The 25,801-nt window shown below is 44.2% G+C and overlaps 1 protein-coding gene across 3 annotated transcripts in view; it reads right to left on the reverse strand.

Annotated features, from left to right (window-relative positions):
* SH3PXD2A (SH3 and PX domains 2A) overlaps nt 1-25,801 on the reverse strand; it is a 229,417-nt gene that overhangs the window by 115,225 nt on the left and 88,391 nt on the right. For all 3 annotated transcript variants that reach the window (XM_090145459.1, XM_090145460.1, XM_090145458.1), the window contains exons 4-5: nt 19,568-19,644; nt 11,834-11,925 (exon numbers count right to left, since the gene is read on the reverse strand). In XM_090145459.1, the coding sequence (XP_090001585.1) occupies nt 11,834-11,925; nt 19,568-19,644 (169 nt within the window). The remainder of the gene's footprint in view (nt 1-11,833; nt 11,926-19,567; nt 19,645-25,801) is intronic.

A 25,801-nucleotide genomic window follows, 5' to 3' on the forward strand; every position in this document is an offset into this window, starting at 1 on the left:
CAACTTCTGCAAGTCAGCCTCAGCCTTGGGATTCTGTCTGTGTCCAGGACACCCCTCTCATCCCCCTGTTATCTGTTATATGGGATTGGGGATGAAAGGATATGGTAGAGAGAAAGTGATGGAAGAAAGATAAAAGACAGCAAATAAACCCAACATACAGACTGCTGGTGGAGGGAACAAAAATGAGAGTAGAAATGCTGGCAGAAGCAGGGCAGAATGCATCAGGAGAGATGAAAACAGTATCCATGGGATGTAAGGAGAATGAAAAAACTCCAGGGACATTTAGACACAGCACAAGAAAAGATGTCAGCGTGAGGCAGAGAAGCTGATGTAGTCAGGGATCATAAGAAAGAAGAAACAAAGCAAGAGATAAGAACAAAGTACAACAAAAAAGGACATAAAAATAAGAGACATCTATGTATGTAAAATAGGAGAGAAAAAGTCAATTGCTTACAACACAAATTACACAGCCTAGGACAACCTAGTTCTTTATACCAGAGAGGAACCTATCAAGCCCCACAGCAACCAGTGGGCAGCCCAGGGACTTTTCCCCATACTAGTATGTGAGTCCTGGAGGCTGAGATGGAAAGAAAGAGAATAAGCACATGCAAAGAAAAGACTATTCAGGTTTTCCATTGTCTGAAAACCTCCAGAAACTCTTGAACCCAGCAGAGGCTGCTTCATCTTCTGAAGCCCCAAAACTGTGGCTGTTTGGTCACTGAATTCCCTTTGAACATGAGCAAGCCTTTCACTAGCCAAAGTGAATGAGCCACAGTGAAAATGGCACTGATGGCATCTTGCAGCAAATACAGCCAAGGAAAGAAACTCTGCACAGTTCTTATGGAAAAGGATCAAAGAGACTGTGTTGGTGCTCCCTTAATTTTACTGCTACGTGGTTAAAAGGTCCTCTCAAAGATACAGATAGAGATACACACTTAAACTGCTTTACAGACCCTTTTTGGTTTTCTTTAGGAAATACTATTAAAAGCAAATCCTCATAAAAGAGTGTTTAGGGCAGAAAGAGTTTGCTATATAAGTCCTCTGCGGTCTGTTCAGGCCAATTGAGCCTCCTTGCTGGTTTTTCTATGTTTAGGAACCTCCAAGAACAGGTGTCATCTACCTTCAACCGCATGAAAATTAGTGACTTAATTCAAGTTAAACTTGTTGTGTTGGCCCTGGAGCCCATGTGCAGGTACTCACACACATGTCAACCTCCGGGCAAGAAAGGAGAGAAGAGTTAACATAACTTATAGAGGAGATTACTAATGAATGAACGTCCCTTGTATCCCAGCCCTCTCCAGAATTTTTCATTCCCATCAAACAAACAGGCAAATGAATACGCAAACACACGAATAACTTTGGGAGCATGTGTACTCCTGTTGAATTCAATATGGTTATTCACTGTGCAGAAAGCACCCACATGCATAAACGTCTGAGGAGCAGGGCTGCTCTCAGGATGAGGCTGCCAGCAAGCTTAATCTTATCTTGCTGCGTTACTCTGGAGCTGAAATGTTTTTGACACGTGCCTCTGCAGGGTCATGTCCTACTTCTTTCAAAATCTGGAACTTGCTTTGGTGTTTCAAAACTGACGGATTAGAAGAAGCAGCAGATATCTTCTCCAAGGAATGTGCAAGGGACCCTCACAGCCCCTGCATGTTAAATGCTCTGTTTTGGGCAAATGCCCTCTTAAACTGATAGTCACATCTGCTTGTACAGTTCCCCAGCATGTGAGTGCATCTGAACTGAACATATCTGAAATGCAAATAAGGTCTTTCTGAGTGCATATTAAGATAGAGAAGACCATGTCAGAAAGCAACATTTGTTTCTTGAAGCCAGAAATTCTCTGCTCACTGATATTAATGCAATCTTCTCTCACAAACATTAGTTACCCTGCCAGGGATCGGGGTTTATTGGGCAGTAAACCAGGGCTCAGTATTTTATATGCCTGTCAACAACAAAAAAATCAAATAAAAAACACTTGTCACAAGTGTACGTGGCCAAAAATTTCTAATTTATGAGGATGCTGAATGACTGAGGCAGGTGTACAAAAAATGCCTTAGGAGAAAGATGATTAAAAAAAGGAAGAAAACAAGGCAATAATACTGCAGTGGAGAGCAGCTTTCCAAAAGAAGAGGGGAAAAGGGACTCATCTTACGGTGCTTGTTTCATCCCTCACCTAATAGCCCAAACCCACCTACATTTCAAAGCACTGCATTTTTCATACGCTGGAAGCATCACAAAGCATCCTTCATCAGCCCGGCCTTTTGGCAGCTCTCCTGCTCCACATGCAAATGCTACATCTGGAAAAAGCAGGAATCCTCTCTCCTGCCTGAAAGCCTCCTTTTATCTTCTCTCCTCTGCGGAACTCCTACTCCTTCCAGCTGCTCACTCCAACATACCACTTTACCAAAGGCATTTGAGGCTTTCTCCCCATCTGCTGCTCTGCCCAAAGCCCCGGCTCACCTCCAGAGCCTCCCCAGCACATAGACAGCAGATACAGATGAGCACAAACCCAATAACAATGAAGATGAACAGAAGCTCATTTGTCAGCAGAGGAACCCTTAGCTGGGGAGCAGCTCAGCCAGGGTTCCTCCTCCCCCAGGGGATGACACTGCTGTATCACCAGCATTACTAACATTGTTAGTGCCTGTCCAACAGAGCCTGGCTTTGTGCATTGAAGCAACTCAGCTAACAATAGGATACTTTTCTCCTGACCTCTTGCTGGGAGAGTTTAAAGCTGTTTGCAGGGATGTGAATGAATCTTGCAGCTTTCTCTATCTGCCCCACCATTCTGAGCTTCATTGTAAGATGGGCACGAAGGTGAAGGAATTGATCCAGCCTCATCAGGATGTCTGAGCAGCCAGGTCACTGATATGGGGATTGCAGAGGTTATACACAGCCTGAAGAAACTCATAATTGGGATTGCAGAAAGGAAAGTACTCAGTTCCACTATCCACGTTTACCCAAATTTGGGAGATACACCGCTGAAAAGTCCTGTCACGCGTCAAGTGGAAGCCAAATACTCATTTTTGGTAAAACTTTTTAATGAAAACTCCACTTCTACCCAGAGTTGGAGGAAACACTCTACAGCTTCAACCAGGTCTAGCCAGGAGAGGACAATGTGAGGATCTACTCACTAGAAAAAGAGCAAAAGCTATGGCAACATTGCTGATTCACTGCTGAACCGTGACTGGTTCAAGTCTCTGACAAACTCTGTTTCTGGTATAAGTCACTCTCACTTCATTCTCTGCACGCTTGGATGGGAAAGGAAAAGCTTTATCTTTTAGATATGGTGCCCCTTCAGCCCTGCCATCCTAATTCCACAGTTGTTGCAATGGGTTTCTTCTCATCTCATAAAGCATTTTGTCCCCCAACATTTTTTTCTTCTGTATTTTCAAGCACTAGGTGTCTCAGGTTACTAGTGATTTTTTGTGATGGTTCCCAAATGAGCCTGAACTGCACTGATTTTTCAAGACCACAAGACTGTAATTGAAAGCAAATGTAATCAGACATATACAATGTTCTGAGGTTCACCACAGCGCATTGCAGTCAGCATTACTGGAGTGGCTATTAAAACTTCTTGGAGCTGGGAAGCAAATACAGCTTGCAAGAATCTAGCAAATAACCAGCATTTATTAGATTAGACTAAAGCATTGCAAAGCCACAGTCAATCCCCTATTCAGAATACATCTGAGGTCTGTTTAAACGAACAGCTTTCCCAGCTTAGGCCAATTGTTTTAAGAGCCGTGAATGGAAAGAAGGGAATAATTCTACTTTTAACACAACAAATTCTGCAACCTTAATCAGTGTAAATCTCAGAAAGTCCATTACTGTCGACAGGTTCGTTCCAATCAAACTCTGGTATAACTGGAGAAAGAAGGTGGCCCAAACACAAAGGGTATCTTTGAACCCAGACACTGCTCCAGCTGGAGATAAGCAGTAGCAAATCCCTTCCATAAACCTCCTAAACAAAAATGCAAGCACTAAAAGGGGCAGGGGAGGGCTTTAAGTGAATTCCCACTGGCTCTTGGGTCTGCACTTAAAAGCAGGTCTGGGGTTATCTGTGAAATTTCAATTAAATCAAAAGCTTTGATAACATGATAAGTCACTCCAGAGTTTGGAGTCAAAACATGTTGTTATTTGATCCTCTGCTTGTGTTTCTGGGCACAGCCAGCTTGAAAGACAGTCAGCTGCACACCAGTCATGAAGATGGAAAGGGTGGAAATGAATCTACCAATAGATCATTGTGTCTTATATGGCCAGAGCCACTCGAGATCTGGTGTTTTTATACAACCTCAGTTCTAAAGAGGGATCCCCACTATCTCAGTTGAGAGGACAGTGCAAAACAGAGCATCTCAGATGTGTGCAGCCCTCCAGGGCATGGCTCCCTACTGCCACAAACATCTTTCTTACAAACAAGGTTTTAACCAGCAACAGCATTGAGAGCTGAATGCAGGACGTGGACGAGACACCAAGCCCTGTCCTCCTGTCCAAGGGCATTTACTGGATGTAAAGGGCTGTGCTGGAGATGCCAGAGTTTAAAGTCCTGTTTACCAAGGAACGTCACTTCTGCCTGAAATGCTCCACCTTAAATAAACTTGAGATGTCATATCCATCTGGCCTGTATTACACAGCACTAAAACACACTTTAAGCAATATAAGTTATATATATCCCATATATAACAATGCCTTGTTATATATAGGATAGCATGCACAGCATGATAAAACCTTATCAAATTTAATGGGACATCTTACATTGCCTCCAACCAGTTCAGAATTGCATACACAGTTACACTAGGCTCGGGTACAAGAGAAAAACACTTTTTATAACCAGGGAGGCCACTCATCTTCAGCAGCATGGAAAATAAAGGGAGCCTCCAGATAAGCAGCATCAGAATTACACAGCAATCAACAATAGGAAGCACAGGGCAGCAAGAAGTCCCAACTGACCCCAGGCGCCAACAGGGGATAATTTATCACCCTGGCAGCAAACGTCCCATTGAGCACGTCTTTCCTCAGTGCTCTCCTCCTTGGAGTGGAAAAAGATCTTCATTAAACAATAGCTGAGCAATATTAAATATAGACATGGCAATGACAAGCTGGATTCTTCTCCGTTATATAATTACGTTTATAACATGAGCTGCCTATTCTTGTTTTTCAGAGACATGACACGTGGGGGATAAGATGGGCTCTCCCCGACTTTGTCGTGTTAGTGCAAAGCAATGTCCAGCCCATCCCTCCTGCAATGAGTCAGCAATGACAGGCAGCCAGTGCTGCAATTAACCTGCTGGCAGGGGCTTGCTGGGAGCAAAGAATGGAGATAAGATGAGGAAGTTCCCATCCCTCTTCCTCTCCTCAGTCTCAGGTTCATCCATCAGGCACAGCAATGCCAGACGCTTTGCTCCTTATATAGACCTTAATATTTTCAGTGTGCTTATCCACATTGGTAATTCAGGCCAAGGGACTACTCCATTCTGGGGTGTCAAAGCAAGCATCACCAGCCCCTACACACAGGCTTTAGAAGATCCTATTTCACTGGCTCGGGGCTCAAGGATAACAGGTGTCCCAGCTCCTCTACAGCCAGGAGACGGAAGAGGCCTTTCCAATATCACAAAATAAGTAAATGAGGCAAAAAAGAGCAGACTTCCAAATCCCCTCCATTAACCATTAACCTTTGTTTCTCTGGGAGAAAGGAATTTCATGGGTTAATTTAAACATTAACTGAACTATTACTTTCTAATCTACAAAATAGGCATCGGCAAATTTATCAGCAGTGACTGTTCCTTTAGGATATGAGGAAAAATTACTGAACAGGAAAAAGGCCCTCGAGCCAACAGCCCTAGCATTTAGGTTTTCTAAAGGCAATGTCAGCTTTTCAAAATACCTCTTCAGTCCCAAATCTTTTCTATAGAGAAAGACTTGTCTCAGATTTGTAAGCCTTTACTAACTCTGACACTACTGCGATGCTCGGCCCAGACAAACCACTTCCCAGCATCAGAGCCTGTTGGCAACGCTCTGATTTCGGTTACATTCGGATGCATTCAGAATAAGTCTGGTTATTTTAAATCCATCCTGTGCCTGTGACAGCACACCACTTTTAAACCCTGCAGTGTGGTCATACCCAATCCAGGCAAAAGCTATTTCTGTGTGCCGGGTGGCCAGTGCCAAGTGGCATTCACTGAGATAGATTTGCTCATCTCAGCCCTATGTCCTTTCACAGACAGACCTACAAAGCAAGCACAAGTCCAAATGTCCAAATGTGATACTGAAGGCAAGGAATACAAGCTCTTGCTGTACAGCAACAGCAGTGCTGTATGCTGTTCCAACTGACATTCTTTCATATCTTTTTGTTCTTCTTTTTTTTGGTGGCTTTTTTTTTTTCTTTTTGTGGTTGCTGAATGTATTTTATTTAACATGCTCTCTGTTTTTCCCCAGCATTTATTGTGTGATATTTATCTACACACAACTTCCCTTTTGATTTTTTTGCCCAAACAGCAGAAAGATTCAAATCTTCTCTCAGGCAGGCTGCACTACCTCCTGGTACCACTGAGACCGCAGCCAGCAGAGAGCTGCAAAACCCTCCATTTAATATTGCAGCCCAAATCATTTATATGTTGCAAACAAAAGGGGAAATTTCCATGTGAAACTAAAGAAGAGGATGAGTCGTGCATGTGTTATTTCTTTTTTTTCCATACCTAGAGAGTGCTCCATCCATGTGTTGGTTTTATTTAAGATAACCATCTCTGAGTAAGACTTTCCCAAGGATCCTGGCAGCAGGCAGTGATGGAGGCCAGCAGCCAACAGGGGTATCTGGAGACCATCTGACGGTGACCTCGCACAGCTGGGACCCAGCAGCACTGCTGGGGCAGCAGACTCACCAGAACCACAGATTTCTGCCATCCCACACTATGGGCAGCATGCTGTGAAGCACTTTCTCAAAGCCATTTTCACAACAAATTTAGGTGTTGAGGATAAACATTTTGGAGCAAATGCACCTCTAAAAAAGGCACATTTGGTTCTCTACTGAACCCAGATGCTCAGAGACCTGTGGCAGCTCATTCCCACAGCAATCCATGACACTGGATGGCTGGGGAGGGGTAGCCAAGCAAGGTGTTTGGCAAACAGCCTTCACAGGTTGTTACATCCTTACCTACCCAAATCTCAGCAGAGGTGATTGAGCGATTTTTTGAAAATATAAAACTCTTCTTCCCATCAGAACAATGGATCTTAACTGTCTTATCTTCATGTCAACTTTTTCAGATAAATATCAGATACATGTCTTTCTTTTTTCATGTTCTGTGTATTATGACTTACTTCCCAGATGGTGAATCACATGAAACTAAAACTTCCATCGCTTGCTGATTTTGCATTTCTTAGGGAAATTAACTTCCATTCCACATCTCTCAAGTGGAATGAATTTTCCTGAAAAAATGCATTCATCAAGAGATCCCAATACTACCACCAAGTAGGGACTGAAATACTGATTGTCATGAGATGGTGCTGACTACATTCCTGAATGATGGGAAAATTCTCTCTTCTGTATGCCCTGTAAGAAAGATCAATCCCAAACAAAGAACAGCGGCCTTCTTTACAGCACATCTGCCCAGAGACTCCACTCCCAAATGTGTCATGAAACATTATTCTAAAGGGATGGAATACAAGAAAAATGATTAGCTTAATATCAAACAACTGAGAATAAAGGTAGATGTTCTGCAGATGAAAAACTTGCCTCCTCTTTCATTAGATACTGCAGGGCAGATCATTTGGGAACCTGGAATAGTCATATGTAACACAGTCAAGTTAATGGACAGAAAACAAGCACCCCACTTTGTCTGGATTTGCATATTATTTTAAAATCACGTTATGTCTTTCACAATAAAATATTCTCAGATAATAAATGCTGCTTTAAACTCAGCTGTTAATGTTATTATTGGTGGTTTAAACAGCAGTCTTGTTTGAGCTTGCCTGAATTTCTGCAGGAGGAGGACTGCAGAAATGCACCAACAGATCTTGGTCTGCTTTTGATACTGGAGTGAGACCAGAAAGGGAAATGAATACTCATATGACCAGTCTGGCTGTGATATTTTGAATCAAACAGCAAAAATGCCCTAAAAGCAGTAGACCGTATGCAATGTTGAATTGATTAATACTCCTCTTTGGGTATTTCTGTTATTTTTTGTAAAAAAAGAATAATTAAAAAAATGGTTTCTGAGATTCTGTTTGTTGACTGTGAGCCCTGGCCTGACCTTAGCCTCAAACCCAAATCCCCAGTAGAAGTCTGAAATTAATCTGCCTCTAGCTTAGTTATTAGTAATTATAATTATTAACAGAAGCATCCAGGAAATGAATGGCTTTCAATGACATGGTGTTTTAATGTAGAATACTGGAAAAATAAAAAAAAGCCCTTTCTTCTTTCTTTACAGTAACTTTTCCCATAGCTCTCACAAAGGACATGTTTTCACCATGGGGAGTGGTCCAAGATTGCTCCCAAACTGTGCCACAGAGGATTTAGTGTCCTCTGAAGGTCTATCCCATGCTGCACAAAAGGAACCTGCTGTTGTGAGCTACCTGGCCCAGCTGCAGCACCGCTGTAGGCACAGCCCAGCTATGCTCTCTTGAGACACCTCTCCAACTCTGCCTGCAAGCTGCTGGACAAGGAAGATTTTTAGTGGTGCTGAATGGAATACCTTCTGCCTATTGTCACAGAACTCGAAAGCTTGGACCATCACCAAAACAGGAAAGAGAAAACCTAAGCAGCAAATCCAACCCAACAAACTGGCCAGATTATAACTGTGTTGGAAAACCCCATCTTTTATTATAGCTGGATTGCATGCTGCTCAGCACCATGGGAAAACAGAGTACAGAGCACAGCAGTAGTAGGAAACGACCCTGCAGGGAGCAGCCTGCAAGCCAAACGGCTGCAGCCCAGAGAGGAGAGCATGCAGGGGCAGTGAGGGATTCACTCCTGGAGGTCAGCTAATTGAACTCCAGGTCAGTCTTTATCTTATGAAGATGAGCTTCTGCAGAAGGACAGAGCAGGCGATCCCGAAACTAAAGCCCATCTTGCTGCACACAGAAAGAAGACACAAAAGCAGCACGAGCAACTCCATTCTGCCATCCCTCGGTGGCTGAATCCCTCACTTGGTGACATTTGCTCTCCTATAACACAGCCAGTTGGGTGCCATGTGCATGCTACATCGTCACTGCATGAACAATCGCCACACTGAGTGCTAAAAGAAGCAGCTGAATAAAGAGAAAATAATTCTGGTAGCCAAGATGCTGCCCTCAGGCTACCCCCTACCACCCCAGTGAGATAATGGGGCTGTGAGTGAGGTCCAGGGAGGGCTGATTTCACAGGGCTCAGGCAGTGCTGGCTTGCTCCTTCTGAAGTGGCTTGGCAGAGTACAAAGCAAGGGAATGAATCAGGGATTTCTCTGTCGGACTGCACTCCTTCGTGCAGAGTCTGACAGTCTCCCTTCTCCTGGACCCTACGCAGAGGTCCAGTGAGCCCCACACCTCCTCCATCCCTCCTCAGTCCACAGAAGAAAAACACTAAGATGTTTCCATTGGCTTTTACATCATCTTTTTTGTAGAGATTAATCTTCAGTTTCAACAATACATCTTTTGTGAAGCGCTCCCAGCAGAAACCTTAGACACCTTCCCTAAGATCTGTTTGCTTACAGAAGACGAGGTAGGATTTGTTTAAACCCAGCTAGATTAATGTCTTGCAGACATTAGTGAAGTGAGATTTAATCAGGTTATTGCTCTACATTTTCCAGGGAAATAAATCACACTTATTACCAGGCTGGAATAAGTTGCAAAGCCTGGGCTGAGAAAATTTAGGCTTTTTTGTTTTTCCTAGGGTGTGAAAATGGGTAACTTGAAAACTGCTTCAATGCCATTGAACTGGGAGCTCAGCAAAAGGCCCTCAACAAAATGTAGGAAGGAAAAGAGAAAGAAAGCCATAATGGCCAGTGCCCTGCCCGTAAGGTTCAGTCCCGACTCTGCTTTACTCAGACCTAATGCCACAGGCTCAGAATCAATACAGAAAGCAGGCTGGAGTGTTAAACAGTGTTAAATGCAGATTCCTGAGGTCCATGTGTGATCCTCCAGGCAACCTCTCCTTAACCATGGAGATCCTACTCCCTCTCTGGGATCTGATTCTGTCTAGAACATGTGGGTGTCTCCCTGCATCAGACAGAATCTGTGGAATTAAACAATCTCTGCAAACTTTCTCTACCAGACTTAAATGAAAATCATGACGGTCTGTAGGTTCCAGAGCGTAGACACACCCTGCTGCAACACCTTCTGAGTTTGCAGCACATGTTTAACCATGAACACGCAACTTCATTTTTTCTACTCACCCCAGAAATTTCTCCAAAGCAAGCCTGTCTAGAAAGAAAAAAAGAGCAGCTATTTTTGTGGACTTTTCATTTTAAAGCTGCTCCTTTTCTCATTTCACAAACAAAAAGACTTTGCTCTCAGCTGCACTAGCAGTACTTGCTTCAGAACAAATGCCAATATGATCAAAGCCATGCATATGCAACAGAGACAGTTTGGAAACCAAGCTGCAAACGTCCCCTCCTCTACACTAACATCACAGCTGCAGGTCCAACATAAGAGAGCTGAAGTCAATGGAAAGCTTTCTGCTATCTACAGGTACTGCAGGCACCAAAGTGGCAAACAAACAACCCCCTCAAACTTTATATCCATTTTCTATTGGACTAGATGATCTTAGAGGCCTTGTCCAACCTTAACAATTCTGTGAGTCTACAGGAAGAGAGATAATGGCCTTAAGTTGCGTATTGGGAAAAATTTCTTCTCAGAAAGAGTGGGAGGCATTGGCACAGGCTGCCCAGGGAGGAGGTGGGGTCACCATCCATGGGGCTTTTCAAGAACTGTGAAGAGTGGCACTGAGGAATGTGGTTAGTGGGCATGGTGGGGATGGGTTGGGGCTGGACTAGATGATCTTAAATGTCTTTTCAACCTTAACGATTCCGTGATTCTGAGATTATTACTGGGCTATGCTAATACAGGTGAAACCAAATTACAGAAATACTGCCTGCAATCAGATTTCAAATCATGCCACAAAGCTGCACAAAACACAATGGGACCAAGTCAAAACATATTATGAAGAGCACAACAAAATATATCCTGCTTATTATACAGGAGAAAAGGAAATATCATGCAAGGCAGCACAGTTGCTTGTAAATACTCTCTTGCCAACGCTTTCACTGGATAAATTAGTTCTTTGAACTGTGACAATATCACCATGAATCAGCCTGTCTATTCCAAGGTAAAGGCTACGATTCTGCTTTGTATTCAATGGAAACTCTTTTCCCAGCCTTTTTCTTAGCTTCCTGCTTAGAAAGAATAGGCTCTCCAGAGACGATTTTGGATTTGGACCACAATCTTGCTCCCTTCAGATAACTAAAGGGAGGGCAGGAGTACATTTAAAGTGGGCAGGAGTACATTTAAAGAAGCAGCTGGTAATTATTAGCTAAGTACTTACTGGCAGGATTTCCCCAACCAAATGAGTCCTTGGTGACAATTATCAGGTAAAACTCACAAGCAAGGGGAGGTTCCCTCATTAGAAGCATCAGCAAGAAACAATGCAAAAGTGGGTGGGGGTGACTGAAAAATATGTTTGAGGGCTGCTTGACTTCTCTGTCCTCCACACACCCAAGTGGTTATACATAATTGCTGGGCATTTTCTGAGGTACTGCTTGAAAGCTACAAAATCTGTTCTCACACTTACAGTAGCATTTAAGTGAATGACCTTCATCTTTCTTCCAGTCAACCAAGAAGAAGTGGAAATGCATGCAGCACTTACTCTTTTGGAGGGTTGAGGTCTTCTGGGCGAGCCTCAAAGAACCTGAAGACTTCATCACACTGTGAAATGTGAGGGGGAAGTCGAACCAGCGCCTGCAAAGGGAATCAAAAGGGAGGGACAAGCACTTAGAAAAGCCAACTTAAAAACACGGCCTCAAGTATTCAAACTACTAAGCAAGAAGTAACAAAACAATCTTGGCAGGGGGAAGGAAATAGAAAAGGAAAGCATCAGGTCCAGCTACTTATCTGAGAAAAAAGGGAATTGCACAACTTGACTGCAAATGTCAAGTAGGAAGTGATGAATTCAGATAAGTGATAGTACCTGGAGTAGGCCAATGTCACTTTTTGCTATGTGTCCAAGAGTGGGATTCGGACCATGTGAGCAAAAGCATTACACTGAAATGATTAAGTACTATGTGGCAGGGACTTTGTGACAGGTTTGCACAGTACCTCAAGGCAGTGTGGCTAGGGTTTAGGAGCTCTTAAGTCAATGCATACAAATGCAAGCAATGAAAATCTGCAGACTCAACACCTACTCATACAATAGATTAATGTTCCCCATAAAGCTTTCTGTTTAGCACTGTCAACATTTTTCTGTTTTAGCAGAGTTTGCTAGAAAACAAACAAACAAAAGCACACAACTTGTTCCTAAATTAATAGGAAAGGAATTTGATTAATTGCCTGCAAAAAAAAAAAAAAAAAAAAAAGAAAAAGAAAAAAAAAAAGAAAGAAAAAGAAAAGAAAAGAAAAAGAAAAAAAGAGGCCTGAAGGGTATTTCTGCACAAAGGCAGCTTCACTGCAGTGTGCCTTGGCTAACAATGTCCATACGCTTTGCAAGATACAGATATGCAGCACTTGTCACACTCAGCAATAGTGAGTATAATTGGGGAAGAACCACTCCAACGTGGAAGTGGACTGGAAACTGGTGAGACAAGCACACAAGGCACAATCATGCTGTGAATTTGCTGCCCAGGCTATAGATCCTGACAATGCCCAAGGAAGCCATGCAGCCATTCCTAGCCCACAAACAGCAGCTTCACGTGTCATAATTGAGATTTACTGCAGAAGTGACCATTAGGAGAGGAGAAGAAGCTGGAGTTAACCTTCCCCTGTGCTAAGTTATGGTGAAAATAGGCCACGGGTTAAATATAGACCAAACTTCTTAGAAGTGCTGTAAACCCATTTGACAAAATGAGATTGCCTGGCTCATCTGCTAGTTGGAAGTAGGACAAACAATCTTGAGAGATGGATGAAAAACTACAGCACAGCTAAATGAAGGTGCATTAGGGCAAACTGGTTATACTAACTCATGAGACATCTGCTTTATCTTGGTCAGACAGCCAAGGAGGCCCAGCCAAAGCATGAAAGCAGGATGAGCAGTCTGCTAACATGTCTGCTTCTAGGCAAACTTCAGAAGAGAACAAATTTGTTTCCAAGACTACTCCTGCTTGGGGCCATCAAGGAAAACAGTCCCCCTGAATAAAAACCCTAATCTGAAGCAGCAGTTTCCAGTATTAGGCAACCTGATCCTGTTTGAGGTGGCCTGAAACTACAAGATGAGTGCTTCCAGGTCTAAAGCTTACATTTCCCTGCTTGAGGGATACTATACAAATGCAGGGAAAATTCATGTGATATCAGCAAGCCTACGAAGGAGAAGCTGACTTTTGGTCACAAGCAACTGTTCTATAGAGCAGAAAAAAAAACCTTGTTTCAAGGAAGCAGCATCAGCGGCAGAAGCCTGGCAGTAGCTGAGCATGGCTACACAGCACTGCTGGATCCTGCAGCTAATGCAGGATCAAGTGTAAGAGATGGAAAACTGAAGTCCTCTACTTTGAATGAAAGACACCTCAGCCTCCATTGCTGTCCACTCAATCCTGCTGTTTTGTTCAACAGTGTAAGAAAGGTGTGAGCTCTCTGCCTTTATTCCTGGTGCATGTAAACAGGAATAATCCCTGGGAAGCCAGCAAATGCCCAGGGAACGATTATGGCATGCTGAAAGAGAAACACTGCACCACCTCAAACACTGAAGCACGTTTTATTCAGCTGAATCCCAACCAGGAGCTAGACTTACGCAGAGCAGCACTGCTATCTGAAGACCAGTGTATGGAGCCCAGATCCATTGTTGGCTCCATTACTAACGCCCTTCTCGGTTTGGACAGGTTACTTAACCTCATTCCATGAAATTCAGCAGGGATATATCTTCTGTTATCCATTTAAAATGCTGAGCAATAACACTTTCCTAATCTGCTGAAAGGTTACAGGGCTCAGATATTTAATATCTACAGTGTGTTTTGAAATCTCTAAGGGCTTGATCTTGTGCAGTCAATGGGCCAACAGCAAATGATACGTATCATTACTAGAGAAACATAAACACCCAAGTTAAATGTATCACAGGGGGTCCTGGACATCAGACACCTTCTCAAAGAAACATCACTGCCCTACATGTTACAGGTATTTGCCCTTCCTAAAAAGCAGGCTACAGATGTCAGTACTGGATCAGAGCACAGAGTGGGTTTTCAGTGATGTAGGAGCACACCAGCAAGTGGCTGTGTTGTTTTATGTTTCTAAATCAATGGAAGCTTTAAGAAATCTGACCCCTCTGACCTGGTGGTTGCCTGTTCGGAAATCTCCAGAAGCATTAAGGTGAGAATTGTGGTCATGCTGAGCTGCAGGAGGACAACTGGTTTCAAACTAAAAGAGGAGAGATTTAGATTGGATATAAGGAAGAAGTTTTTACAATAAGAGTGAGGAGGCACTGTCATAGACTGCCCAGAGACGTGGTGGGTGCCCCGTTCCTGACGACATCCAAGATCAGACTGGATGGGGCTGTGAGCACCTGATGGAGCTGTAGGTATCCCTGTTCAGTGTAGGGGCGTTGGACCAGATGGCCTTTAAGAGCTCCCTCCAACCAGATGATTTGATGATTCTATGATTCTAACTGAAAAGGCCCTCCTTGGCTTTTCTCTTTCCCAGGCAGAGAGTGGTGGACAAGAACCAAAGAGCTGAAGCTGTTCCACACACAGCCACCAGCTCACAAACCCTGGGGACACAGTGGCCCTGCGGCACAGCTGGCTCTCACGCTGCAGAATCACCTCCAAGGGTGATTTTCAGCCCAGTGAAGTGAAATCCACCTGATAATAACCTGCCATCGCACATTTTTGGGGAGCTCAGGTGTAAGTCTACAGCCAATAATTGAGGACATATGCAACATCTCTGCTCCTCTGCAAGGGGGAAATACACATTTGGGCAAATACACATTCCAGCAAAATGGCTCCAGGCAGAGCTGCAGCAGGCTGAAGGCAGGACTGCGAGGTCAAGGAGAGAAGAGGAAAACAGATGGTAAAAGGATGGAAAGGATAGGGATGTGACATTCTTCCTGGTAAGCAGAAAACAGAGGTAAATACATGCAGTTACAAACAGCACACATCCAGAAACAACAAGGAACTTGCACAGGAAAGGTGAGAGATAAAAAGTGCCAGTGAGCAGAATTCATCCTTGCACCACTGCCGAGTGTTATCAGTGAGATTCCTTCTTTGGCAGGCGAAGGCAGACGTGCAGTGCTTAGACCTCACATACTCCTCAGAAGATATGCTTTTATGTGCTATTTCAGCCTGTAATGATGTCTGTCTCTCTATATTACAGGTTTCAGACAGCCTCATGAAGATGCAGGTGATTGGAAAAGCTATTAGAAAAGCTGTCACGTCAGGCAGGGCGTTAGCAATCAGCCCCTGGCATCCAGCACGACCGGCTGTCTGCCTCACACAGCACCCACAGCAAAGCACAGCACGGGATTCAGGTTGGGGCTCGGTGCTGTAGGTCACGTGGACTGCAAACTGCACGGTGGGAATTGATGACATTAAAATGCATTTTGCACATGGGTAAAGAAACACGCCGTATTTAAGCGTGCCTTGAGTGCTGTGTGTTGCATTTAATGCAACCTTTTGTGTCTAAAACTGGAGACTGGTTGCACTTGCTTAACCACTTATACAACCATTGGTGGAGGGCCAGCACTCTTGGGGGGGAATCTATCTGCCCTATTGGGAACACCCAGCTCTGGGGGGTGATTCATGCACAGGGTTCAGGCACCCGGTTTCCCTAGGCTCAGTGGGGTTAATCCCAGCTCCGCACACAGAGACAGCTGACTACTGCATGATTACGGCTCCCTGACTTTTCATATTAAGTATCCTGTTCTCAACTGCTTATCATCCTAATTAACAATAATTGGTTGTGGCAGATGTTTAGGAATGGTCATGAGTTCACCAAGAGGGAAAGTGCAATTACCGTAGTTCACTTCTCAGAACTGAAAAATAATTTTACTTACCTGAAAATACTTTTTGCATCTGTTTTGTTGAGAGCCTCACATTTCCTCAAAGCTTAAAACCCAAACAAATGAATTGTGGAGGCCGGATGGCAAACACTGACAGAGCTATAAGGGTTCCTGCTCACTGGAAGGGAGTTGGACAGTTGGATTAGATGACCCATAAAGGTCCCTTCCAACTCAAACGACTCTGTGATTCTATTCTACCATGCTAGAGACTTGGGTGAAGAGTGCATGGCAGTGACTCAGACTGGAGAAGTAGGGAGATGTGAGAATAAATAAAACATTGAGGTGAGGTGGAAAAAGGATGCAATTTTGGAAATGATTCACACATAGAAGGGGCTCTGACATGAAAGGGCCATAAGAAGCTGGAAAGTGAAGTTCTACACCAGGTACCAGAAGAGATATTGCAAATAATTAACTCTTACTACTGCATCTGGTCTGAACACATCAGGATTCTGAAAGGTAGGGTAAAAATGACTGATGAAGTTCAAAAGTTTTCCACTTAAACCCTCCATTCTTGACCAGGATTAATGGCTATTTCATTTTAATTCAGCCCTAGCTTAGAGAAAGGTAAAATCTTGAAAGAGAGTCTGAACTGAGAGATCAAGAGGGAGGCAATTATGTTTTTTCCCTTTTTGAAGAATAAACTTGTAAACTTTCATTAAAGAATGATTAATATTTCCTGGAGTTGATGCAATCTGCTCATTTAATTTTTGTTCAGGCGGTGTGCACTTGGGCAGTTTGGAAAAGCCCATAAGCTTCAAGATAAATCCACCTCCAGCTGGGACAGCATAAAAGCGTGTGACAAACTGAAGTATTTATGACAAAGGGACTCACCTCTTCAAAGCTCTCCAGCATACAGATGCTTTCCTCAGTCAGCACTGACACAAAGATGCCAGCCTGCAATGCTGCCCTGGGTCTTCCCAGAGGGCTGAGGAAGGAGACCGTGGTGGTTTGGTCTTTCTTCCATACAGGGTGACGCATAGTGGACAGGCACACCCAGGAGATGTGTTTGGGAGATCAGAAGCTTACTAAATAAAATGCCCCTGGCAAGACAAGGCTGTGAAGTTGATGTTGCTTTCACATCATCAAGAACTCTAAAAAAATTAAGAAACCCAGGCTCATGGAGCCCAGAAGACCTTGAATTGCACTAGGCTAATTCCAAGCCTAGAGTTAGGAGGGAAATCATCCAGATATCAATTCCAGTGGGCAGCACATGTTTACAGGCAAAACTGAGCTTGTTTGCTAACTCACTCAGATTACGTGCTCACTCCAACATCCAGACCCTCACTTTCACATGTTTACAGAGAAATGCCCTGGAAATCTTTCCCTGTATGTCCCACTCCACTTTTCATCACAACATTAAAGCTTCCTGAGGCTTTACCAAAAGCAGTGGCCTGGGTATCTCTATGATGCCATGCCCTCAGCTGGCGCACAGCAGCAAAGAACCCAACAGGCCTGCAGGGCCGCAAGGCCCATCCTGCTGGCCAATACTTTTTGCAAGACTCCCCATATTGCCAGTGTCCCACAAAGTGTGGGACAGCTTTTGCCTGCCTGTCCTTGCTCCCATGCTCCCAGCAGGAGCCACAACATATCAAACCAGAAGTCAGACGTGCTTCTCAGCCATGCAAATTGTTGTGCTCTGTCAGAGACAACAAAACAACAAACGGTCGAACATTTGCCCCATGTGTTTCCCAGGGTTCATTTGTGCTTCATCTTTTCAGGTGAAGTGGATAGAGAGTCCTCATCTGGCAAAAAAATTACCACAAACTTTGCATCTGAAGCTTCCTGACTCCTCTACATCCTCACAGATTCCAGTGGACAAAGCCCTTTTGTCCCACGTATTCATTTCACTCTCTCACATCAGATTTTCTCTATCAACTACACCCACATCATTCCTTTTTTTTTTTTTTTTTAAATTAAGCTTGTTGTCTGCCTACTCATTTTAGGACCAGCATGGGACAATTCTGCCCACAAGAGCTGGTTGGAGCTTGATGATCTTTAAAGTCCCTTCCAACCCAAGCCATTCTGTGACTCTGACATAAGTTCTGCGCTCCTCTTTCAGACGAGCAGGATTAGCCTCTCAAGACAATACTCCTCCTCTACAGCTCTGTGCAATTCTTAATGAGTCAAAACATTCACTGGACAGGCAAAGAAAGGTAGAAAAAAAAGGAAATTATGCTGAAGAGGGGGATATGACCCTATTCACCAGTCCCACTAAGACCCATGTGCACCAGCTTTGTGATGCCGTGCTCCTTGGAGGTGACTGACAGGGCAGTGCTGGGCTGGGGCCGTCTGGGCACAGACAATAGGGTCCCAGATAAGCAGTTTCCAGCCTGGGGCAGGGGCTCCCCTCCAAGTAAATCACTGCTTTCTCTGCCACGCATCTGCTGGGTGAACCCTGACATTCGTCCTGGCTGCTCGCGTCGCGGGCAGTTCCTGTCTGAAGGAGGGAGGCTGGCGATGCGGTGGGACCATTTTGAAGCAGCCACTTGGCCGTCAGCAGGAAGACAGCATGTTAATTGTTGTGTAGAAAGCCTGATCTCATGTGATAAGACTTCACTTACAGCTTCCTTGCCCGGGTGAGGCAGAAGGCAGGGGTTTGCTGGGGCCATGTCATTGCTGCCTGCAGTGTGCCCCCGGCACTGCAGGGATCTGCTCAGCATTGTGGATGAGCAAATGTCTGACTGGGAACAGAGGTTTTCCCCTCCACGTGGTCCTCTGACTTTTTAAAAATGGAAAGAAAACCCCATGGGAATGAAAAGAGGAAGCATGGGGTTTAAATTATACGCTGACGTGCTCAATACCTCCCCAAAAGTCGGGAATCAGTCCTGTGTAGAAATAACTTTTAATCTACTGTCAGAGAATCAATTATGATCGAAGCATGACGTCTAAGCTGGAAAGGAAAGACCAGGTCACAACCCTCTTTCCCACACAGCAGGCTTTTCTGTCCTGTCATAAATTTCCAGGCTTTCACTTCTTACAAGAAAACACCCCTGGAATCCGCCAGTCCATCTCCAGTGCTGCGCAAACCTGAAATTTCCCTCCTGCAGCACAGACGGGCAGGGGAAGAAGAAAATGCCATCTTTGTTATGCCTCTTTACATACTGAACTCTTGCATTCATCAAGACTGAAGTAGAAATATAATCCGCTTTTATGTGAAGAGACTGTGCTTATGGATTTTTCTGATTAAATAAGGCACCAACATGGTGCTTCAGATGGGCAGCACAGCTGCTTCATTAATCTTGGTGGTGTTTGGGATGGACTGTATTTGTTTAAAGAAGACCTCCCCCCCCTTGTGATGGGCTCAACACAGATGAAACTCTTGGTAGTGAACATGGAGCAAGGTATGGTGCAGCTGATGGCTGTGAGCCACCTGGAAGCTCTTCTCCACCCTCCCCTGGAGCTCCTTACCCTGCAGTACTCGTCAATGGGCTTCAGCCTCTTCACAGCTACATCTCGGACGTGGCTCCTCCGGAACAGGATCTTACCTGAGAAGGAAACAGAGAATAGGGGGGAGGTTAGGAACATCACCTCCACTTTGGATAGCAAATAGCTGTATGTTTTTACATTACTTTGCAAATAGTGTAAATAACATTTGGTGACTGTTCAGTGCTGGTGTTATGCTGGAGCACATTGATACTAAGTTATGAGTCACTTCCACCATGGTGCTGCTCTGGCATGTTGAGATTTAATGCTCCATCACAACCCCATTGCTGCCTACCCAGTCTCCTCCCATGGCACTGCATCCAGTCTTGCACACAGAGCAGCAGTGCACAAGGAACGAGGTTTGGGTGACAGATAGCTTATAAACCTACAGAGGGAAACCAAATAATAAGAACAAACAAGCTCTTTTTTTGTTCTTTAAAGTGAAAAAATAACAACCTCAGCATCCTTAATGGATGACATTTCTGCAAGTCAGCTAAGATTAAACAAATAGCTGGGTTTTGTGTTATACTACTTGTAACAAAGTTTATCAAAATAATCGAGGAGCTCAGTTTCCCCACATACAAGGATGTCATGGAGTTGGTATTTTTTTGGCTCTAAGGGATTTTATCTTCATATCCTTTTTTGGTTGTTTTCTTCCCTTTTTTCTTTTGTGCTATATTTCTTTTAATGTATTGAGACAAGAATAAATTATATGTTATCCTTGTGGTGCAGAAACAGTATCTGCCAGCATTATTTAATCCATAAAATGTCTATGTAAAAAAAACCGCAGGCATATATACCACCTCCTGATCCAAACTACTTCTGCCAGCAGGCAAGTGAGATACTAATCCATAGATGGTGGGATAAGAAAATGGGCTACGAGATGAAATCAGATCCCAAATCTGAATATGTGGCTTCGATTTTGTCATGGTTACAGAAGTTGAGATGTAAATGACACCGTTGCCTTTAACAGCCCGGTAACAGAGGCTCTGCACCCTCCCACGCTCTGCCCCTTCTGTTTGCCTTTCCTTGTCCTGGCTGCTACTCTGTAATCTGTTAAAGCCTTTTGTCCCAAACAAGACAACTTGTGCCTTATCAGAGTTGATTTCAGGATCAAACCCATCAGTCGGTTTGTCCTCTGAAGTCATCATTTCAGAGTGCCACCAATCTCTCTGGTTCCATGTGGTTATCTCACCACAAGGCTGGCGCTGAGCCATCCCTGTAGGATGTGATGCCTGCAGGTAAGAGCACATGGGAAACTTTCAATACACATCCGAGACATTCACCCACACTTATGTGATTTAAGCAGTGGTTGCTACGTGCCCACCTCCCTGCACTGCCTGATGTTGGATACACCAAAACTTTGCTTCTTTCTCGCTTCTACTCCCAATAAATGAGTAGAACCATCCCTTCTTACAAATTATTTCTTAGTTTCTCCAGGATCACAATGTACTTGTACTGCATAACTGCAGTAAGGCTCTTTTCCTAGGAGGGGGCATGGGGTAACTGTAGAGAACAGACTGCTTCCCTCCTCCAGAAATGCTGCTGTGGGAGATTTTTGCATTTCTTTGCAACTTTTATAAATACACTGCAAAGAATAAGGGACACTTTGGAAACATTTGCACTTTTTGGCTTTTCTGTTTTCAGTTCAAGCCACGAGTCAAAAGTAGAACTGGTGACCATATAAAAACATAAGGGAACCCAAGACTTGAACACATTAAAGCTCTACTGCAAATGTGACTCAATTTTCCTAAAAAGACAGTTTACAGGGAGGCCCAGTCTTCAAAGTAACATAATAAATGAAAGTCTCAGACATAAGAAACAAGATAAATATAATAAAGAACGTTATATTAAACATAGAGTACAAAAAAGACCCCAGGATATGATAAGTCTTCATTCAGTCCTTAAATGGATATGGAAAATATCAGGATGACTGCGGTGTTAGGATGAAGCAAAGCCCAGGAGGTGCTTCCAGATTTATCCCTCAGAAAAAGGGAATTTTCACACTTCTACTGAAAACTAGAAAAGGCTATGCAGGGGCTGTGGGCAGATCTGTGGCTGCCCGATCCACAGCATTGAGAATTGAGATCTGGAGAAGGCCAAATAACTCAGATCAGCATTGCCAAGAAAAAAAAACAAAACAAGAAGGAAACCAGGATGGTCAGAAAGCACATCCTCTTCTGATGGGCAGTGGGGATGGACCCTGACCAGGCAAATATGGGGATGCTTGGGCAAAGAAGCCTCTTTGCTGGGCACATCGCTAAGGAGGGAAGGTTTCCCAAATGCCCAGCTCCAAATGCCCCTTCTCTGGGAAGAAAGGCTATGCCAGCAGAAGCTTGGCTGAATCCATTGTGACCACACAGCAGGAAACACCACAGACCATGTATGAGCTCCTACTGTTCCCTCAAGTTCTCCCATTTCTTCAGGGCTGTGTGCTCCTTTACGTTTTCCCAGGGGGTGCAGCTGGATGCAGACCCCTGGCAGGGGAAAGCACTGACTAACAAGGTAGCTAGGATCACCCTGTTAGTGAGACAAAGCAACAAGCAGCAAGCAGAGAGCAGAGTAAGGCTTGCAAGAGCCCCCAGAAAGGAAATCTTGGGGAGGCAGCGGATGGGAGCACGTTGAGCAGCACTGAAGCGAAGCGGGAAGTCCTGCGGTGGCTCTAAATGGGTAATTTCCTTGCAAGGGCGGAGTGCTGCTTTGCGTGCTGCTTGGCTTTTCCTCTGGGTAGTTTCCACATCTCTAAGGAAGGGGCCTGCTTATATGCTAGTACATCCAGAGCTGCTTCCTCCCTCAGTGGCAAAATGAATTTTACTTCAGCTCTTCTAACACTCCTCAGGCACCACAGCCCTACCTCAGGCTCGACTTGGAAGCTATGGGCTGTAAGACAGCACTACCTCATATACCACCTTCATTTACCCACACACAAGGCTCAGACCAGGTCAAAGATGAAGAGAACGTGTGTAGGAAGGACTCAGCAGACAGCAGCACTGGGAAAGAGAGACGTGAGGAAGAAATAGGGCTCCAGTCCTCCTGCCAATGCAGGATGACAATATTTATTTTTATCCTTTTTTCTTTAAAGAAAATATTATTCCTAGGAAATTAATGTGGATAAGAGGCAAAGTATCAGGTTTAACTTTGTGGGGGACATCTTAACTCATCCCTTCATCTGTGTGTATAGAGATGTAGCCTTTAATTCCATGACCACACACCTCTTCTCCCATAGGACCTGGTTTCCTCCCATACACACAGTGGGTACACAGAGTGGGAAGAAGAAAGCTGACTCAGAGACCGCCAGACTGGCAGCTGCTGAGTCTGCAAGCTTGAAGGTATCCTCTGAACACTGCCAGTCTCTCTGTCAGAAGTTAGGAAGTGCCCAAACACAATGTAAAAGGGGTGATGGACAAGTGCATGTTCACATTTAATCTTCCACCTTGAGCAGTCATTGCACTTCACAGGGCTCTAAGAGAGGCAAACCATACGATAAATACTCGACAATGGACAGCCTGAATACAAATAGGTATGTTAAAAATACTATAATGTCTCATCTGATTTATGTTTATAAAGACATCTGCTGCCTCCAACTATAGAAACTACAGCTGTGGAGTCAGTCAGCTGTCTCCTAAAAGCAGGAAAGGGCTCTTGTTTCTACCTCTTGATGTTTCTGTTATTGTGCTGTCGGTTCTCTCCTCTTTTCACCCAAGAACTGGAGAGGTATGAGTTCTGCATGCAAACTGTCAAGCAATGTATTCAACTTCAGATTGAATTCCTACAGTGTCTACTTATAAGGTGCAGTTACAGCTTCTCCTTTTGGGCTAAGCAGCCTCCCCCAGTGTAACTAACACCATTTAGTGGCTAAAGTATTTTTATGAAGGTTCTACTGCTTATGCATAGCTGTTCTTACTTTTATACACTAAAGAAGTGTAAATGTGCAATCAGAGATGACTCCTCAACCTGTTTATGCTGTGAAATCCATGCCAGAGCCCCACAAACGTCTCACACACCTGTCATGCAATATATATCCCAAATGGTGCATTTAAATATGCACTGCCACCTTGCAATGTAAAACATATAACTCAACTACACAAGACTATGGGATAGAAGAACAACTTTGTGTTTCTCATGGACGTACGTGTTACTGTCAACCAGATGGCAATCGGACAATGGCCAAAATAGAGGTGTGTTCCTCATAAAATAATGTCTTGCTTTCACATGGGGATCCCAGTTTCCATGGATTGTTTCACCCATGATTTCCTGGAGTCAGGGAGCCAGTGCCAGGGTCCTAACACTGATGCCATTTGCTCCTGACAAAGAAAGGGGAGGGAAATGATTCATGCTGTTTCCACTGGTGGGAGGGGGAAGGACTTAAGTAGAAACTCATGACTGTCAGAACTGCTGGCTGAATGTGGCTGCCAAAGGGCCTCAGGTGATAAAGGCTTTGCTAATCAGCAGAAATTACTATGGAAGGTGACAAGAGGTGATGGAGACAGATGGGGCTGCCAGGAGAGCCAACACAAGCAATAATAACATGGTGCTGAGATATGGGGGGGACAGAGGGTGTCCTTCTGTACTTGGATCCTGCTTTTAATGTGCAAAAGATGCCATGTTAGAGAAAACCACTGAAAAGAAATAAAACATGGGAAATAACATGGCTTGACAATAATATCACTAGGAAGAGAAATATTCCTCCATTAGAACTAATAGTAGAATACATGAATTATTACAAGGTGAAACCAAAGACAGGCAAGAGACAAGGTTGATTGCTCATCAGCAAACAGCTCCTACCTCTGAACCTGGCTGCCTTCCACTGACTGTAGGGTCAGCTACTTATCCTCCTGGGCTAACAGTGCCAGCCCTAGAGCAGCTTAGCCAGTACAGACTCTGGGAATTCAAGCACTTGGCACAGCTGGAAGAAAGATAAAAGCCATGAACACTGATGCTGAAATTCAGAAGTGGCAGATGGGGGCCACAGGGTGCAAATCTCAAGCTAACAGCTTTGTTACTGTTTGTACAGTGTTCTGCATAAGCCAAGAGCTACTTCTTGCCACCCCGTGTCCTGCTGCTATCACCCAAACAACCTGCTGCTTCTCTAATCTCCTTTTCAGTTGCCCCAGCTGCAAATCTCCCACCACTCTAAAGCAAGGTAGGAATTGAGGTGCAGGAAAATTGTACATTTGGTCTGGGATAGGCAGGCAAAAGTGCTACAAAATTCTCCTTGCTGTTTTCTTACAGTGGGATGGCTTCCTTTACAACAGTCTGTACACACCAGACACCCACAGAGACCCACCACCTTATTCACAGCAAAGTGTCAAAGTACAACAAAGTAAAAGAACTACCTCACACAAGAGTAACTCAACTGGAGCACAAGATTCCAGATCCCTGAAAATTGAACTTCTCATTGTGGGAATGGCTGCAGAGTGCTGGGGTGCGAGTGAAGCCTTCAACTTCTATGGTGAAATTGCTGTCTCCTTAAACAACTCAGCTTCTCCAATATGGAAAGTGAACTCTTTTGTAATTAGCTGTTAGATTAGAATGCAAAGAGTTCACTGCTTTGAATTGCAGAAAGCAGTCAGTTTGTCAGAGGGCAGAAGGAGAATAGTATTTACACCTGCAGCCAGCAATCAGTGGGAACTCCCTCCCCTGGAGGAACCCAGCTGAGGGCAAGCCAGAATCCCACGAAGATGAGGAGCCAAAAGAGGGTCACATTTTCAGAACACGAGAAAAACAGCCTAAGAAAACAGGCAGGGTTTTGTTGTGCAGAGGATGCAGGAATATCCTTCTCTTTGCACACAAGCTTTGCTACGCTATGAGCAAGAGGCACAGGAAAACAGGAAAGCTTATGCAGATCCAAACAAGCATCTGCCTTGCCTATGTGTACTTCTTCCCTAAGATAGGAACCTGAATGCTTAGACATTGACTGCACCCTCTGTTTCTCTGAACGTTCTCTAAAAAATCCATGTCCAAAACTTCAGTATCAAGTCATCTAACATATGAAAGCATGAGAGCTTAATCATCACTCAAGTTATCAAGACATTATGCCAAATCAATGAGTAAAACATCAACCACATCTCACCACTTGTGCTGAAACACTTGGCTTATCTTCTGTATCAGCTGACACCAGTTCCCTGCTTTCACACAGGTAGTTAGTGGCTCCTAACCTGTGATCTCCAAATCACCAGTGGTCCACAGGCACTCTGCAGGGATCATCACTCACTGGTA

Source organism: Phasianus colchicus, chromosome 8 (genome assembly GCF_987193195.1).
Source record: "Phasianus colchicus chromosome 8, bPhaCol1.hap1.1, whole genome shotgun sequence".
Lineage (NCBI taxonomy): Eukaryota > Metazoa > Chordata > Aves > Galliformes > Phasianidae > Phasianus > Phasianus colchicus.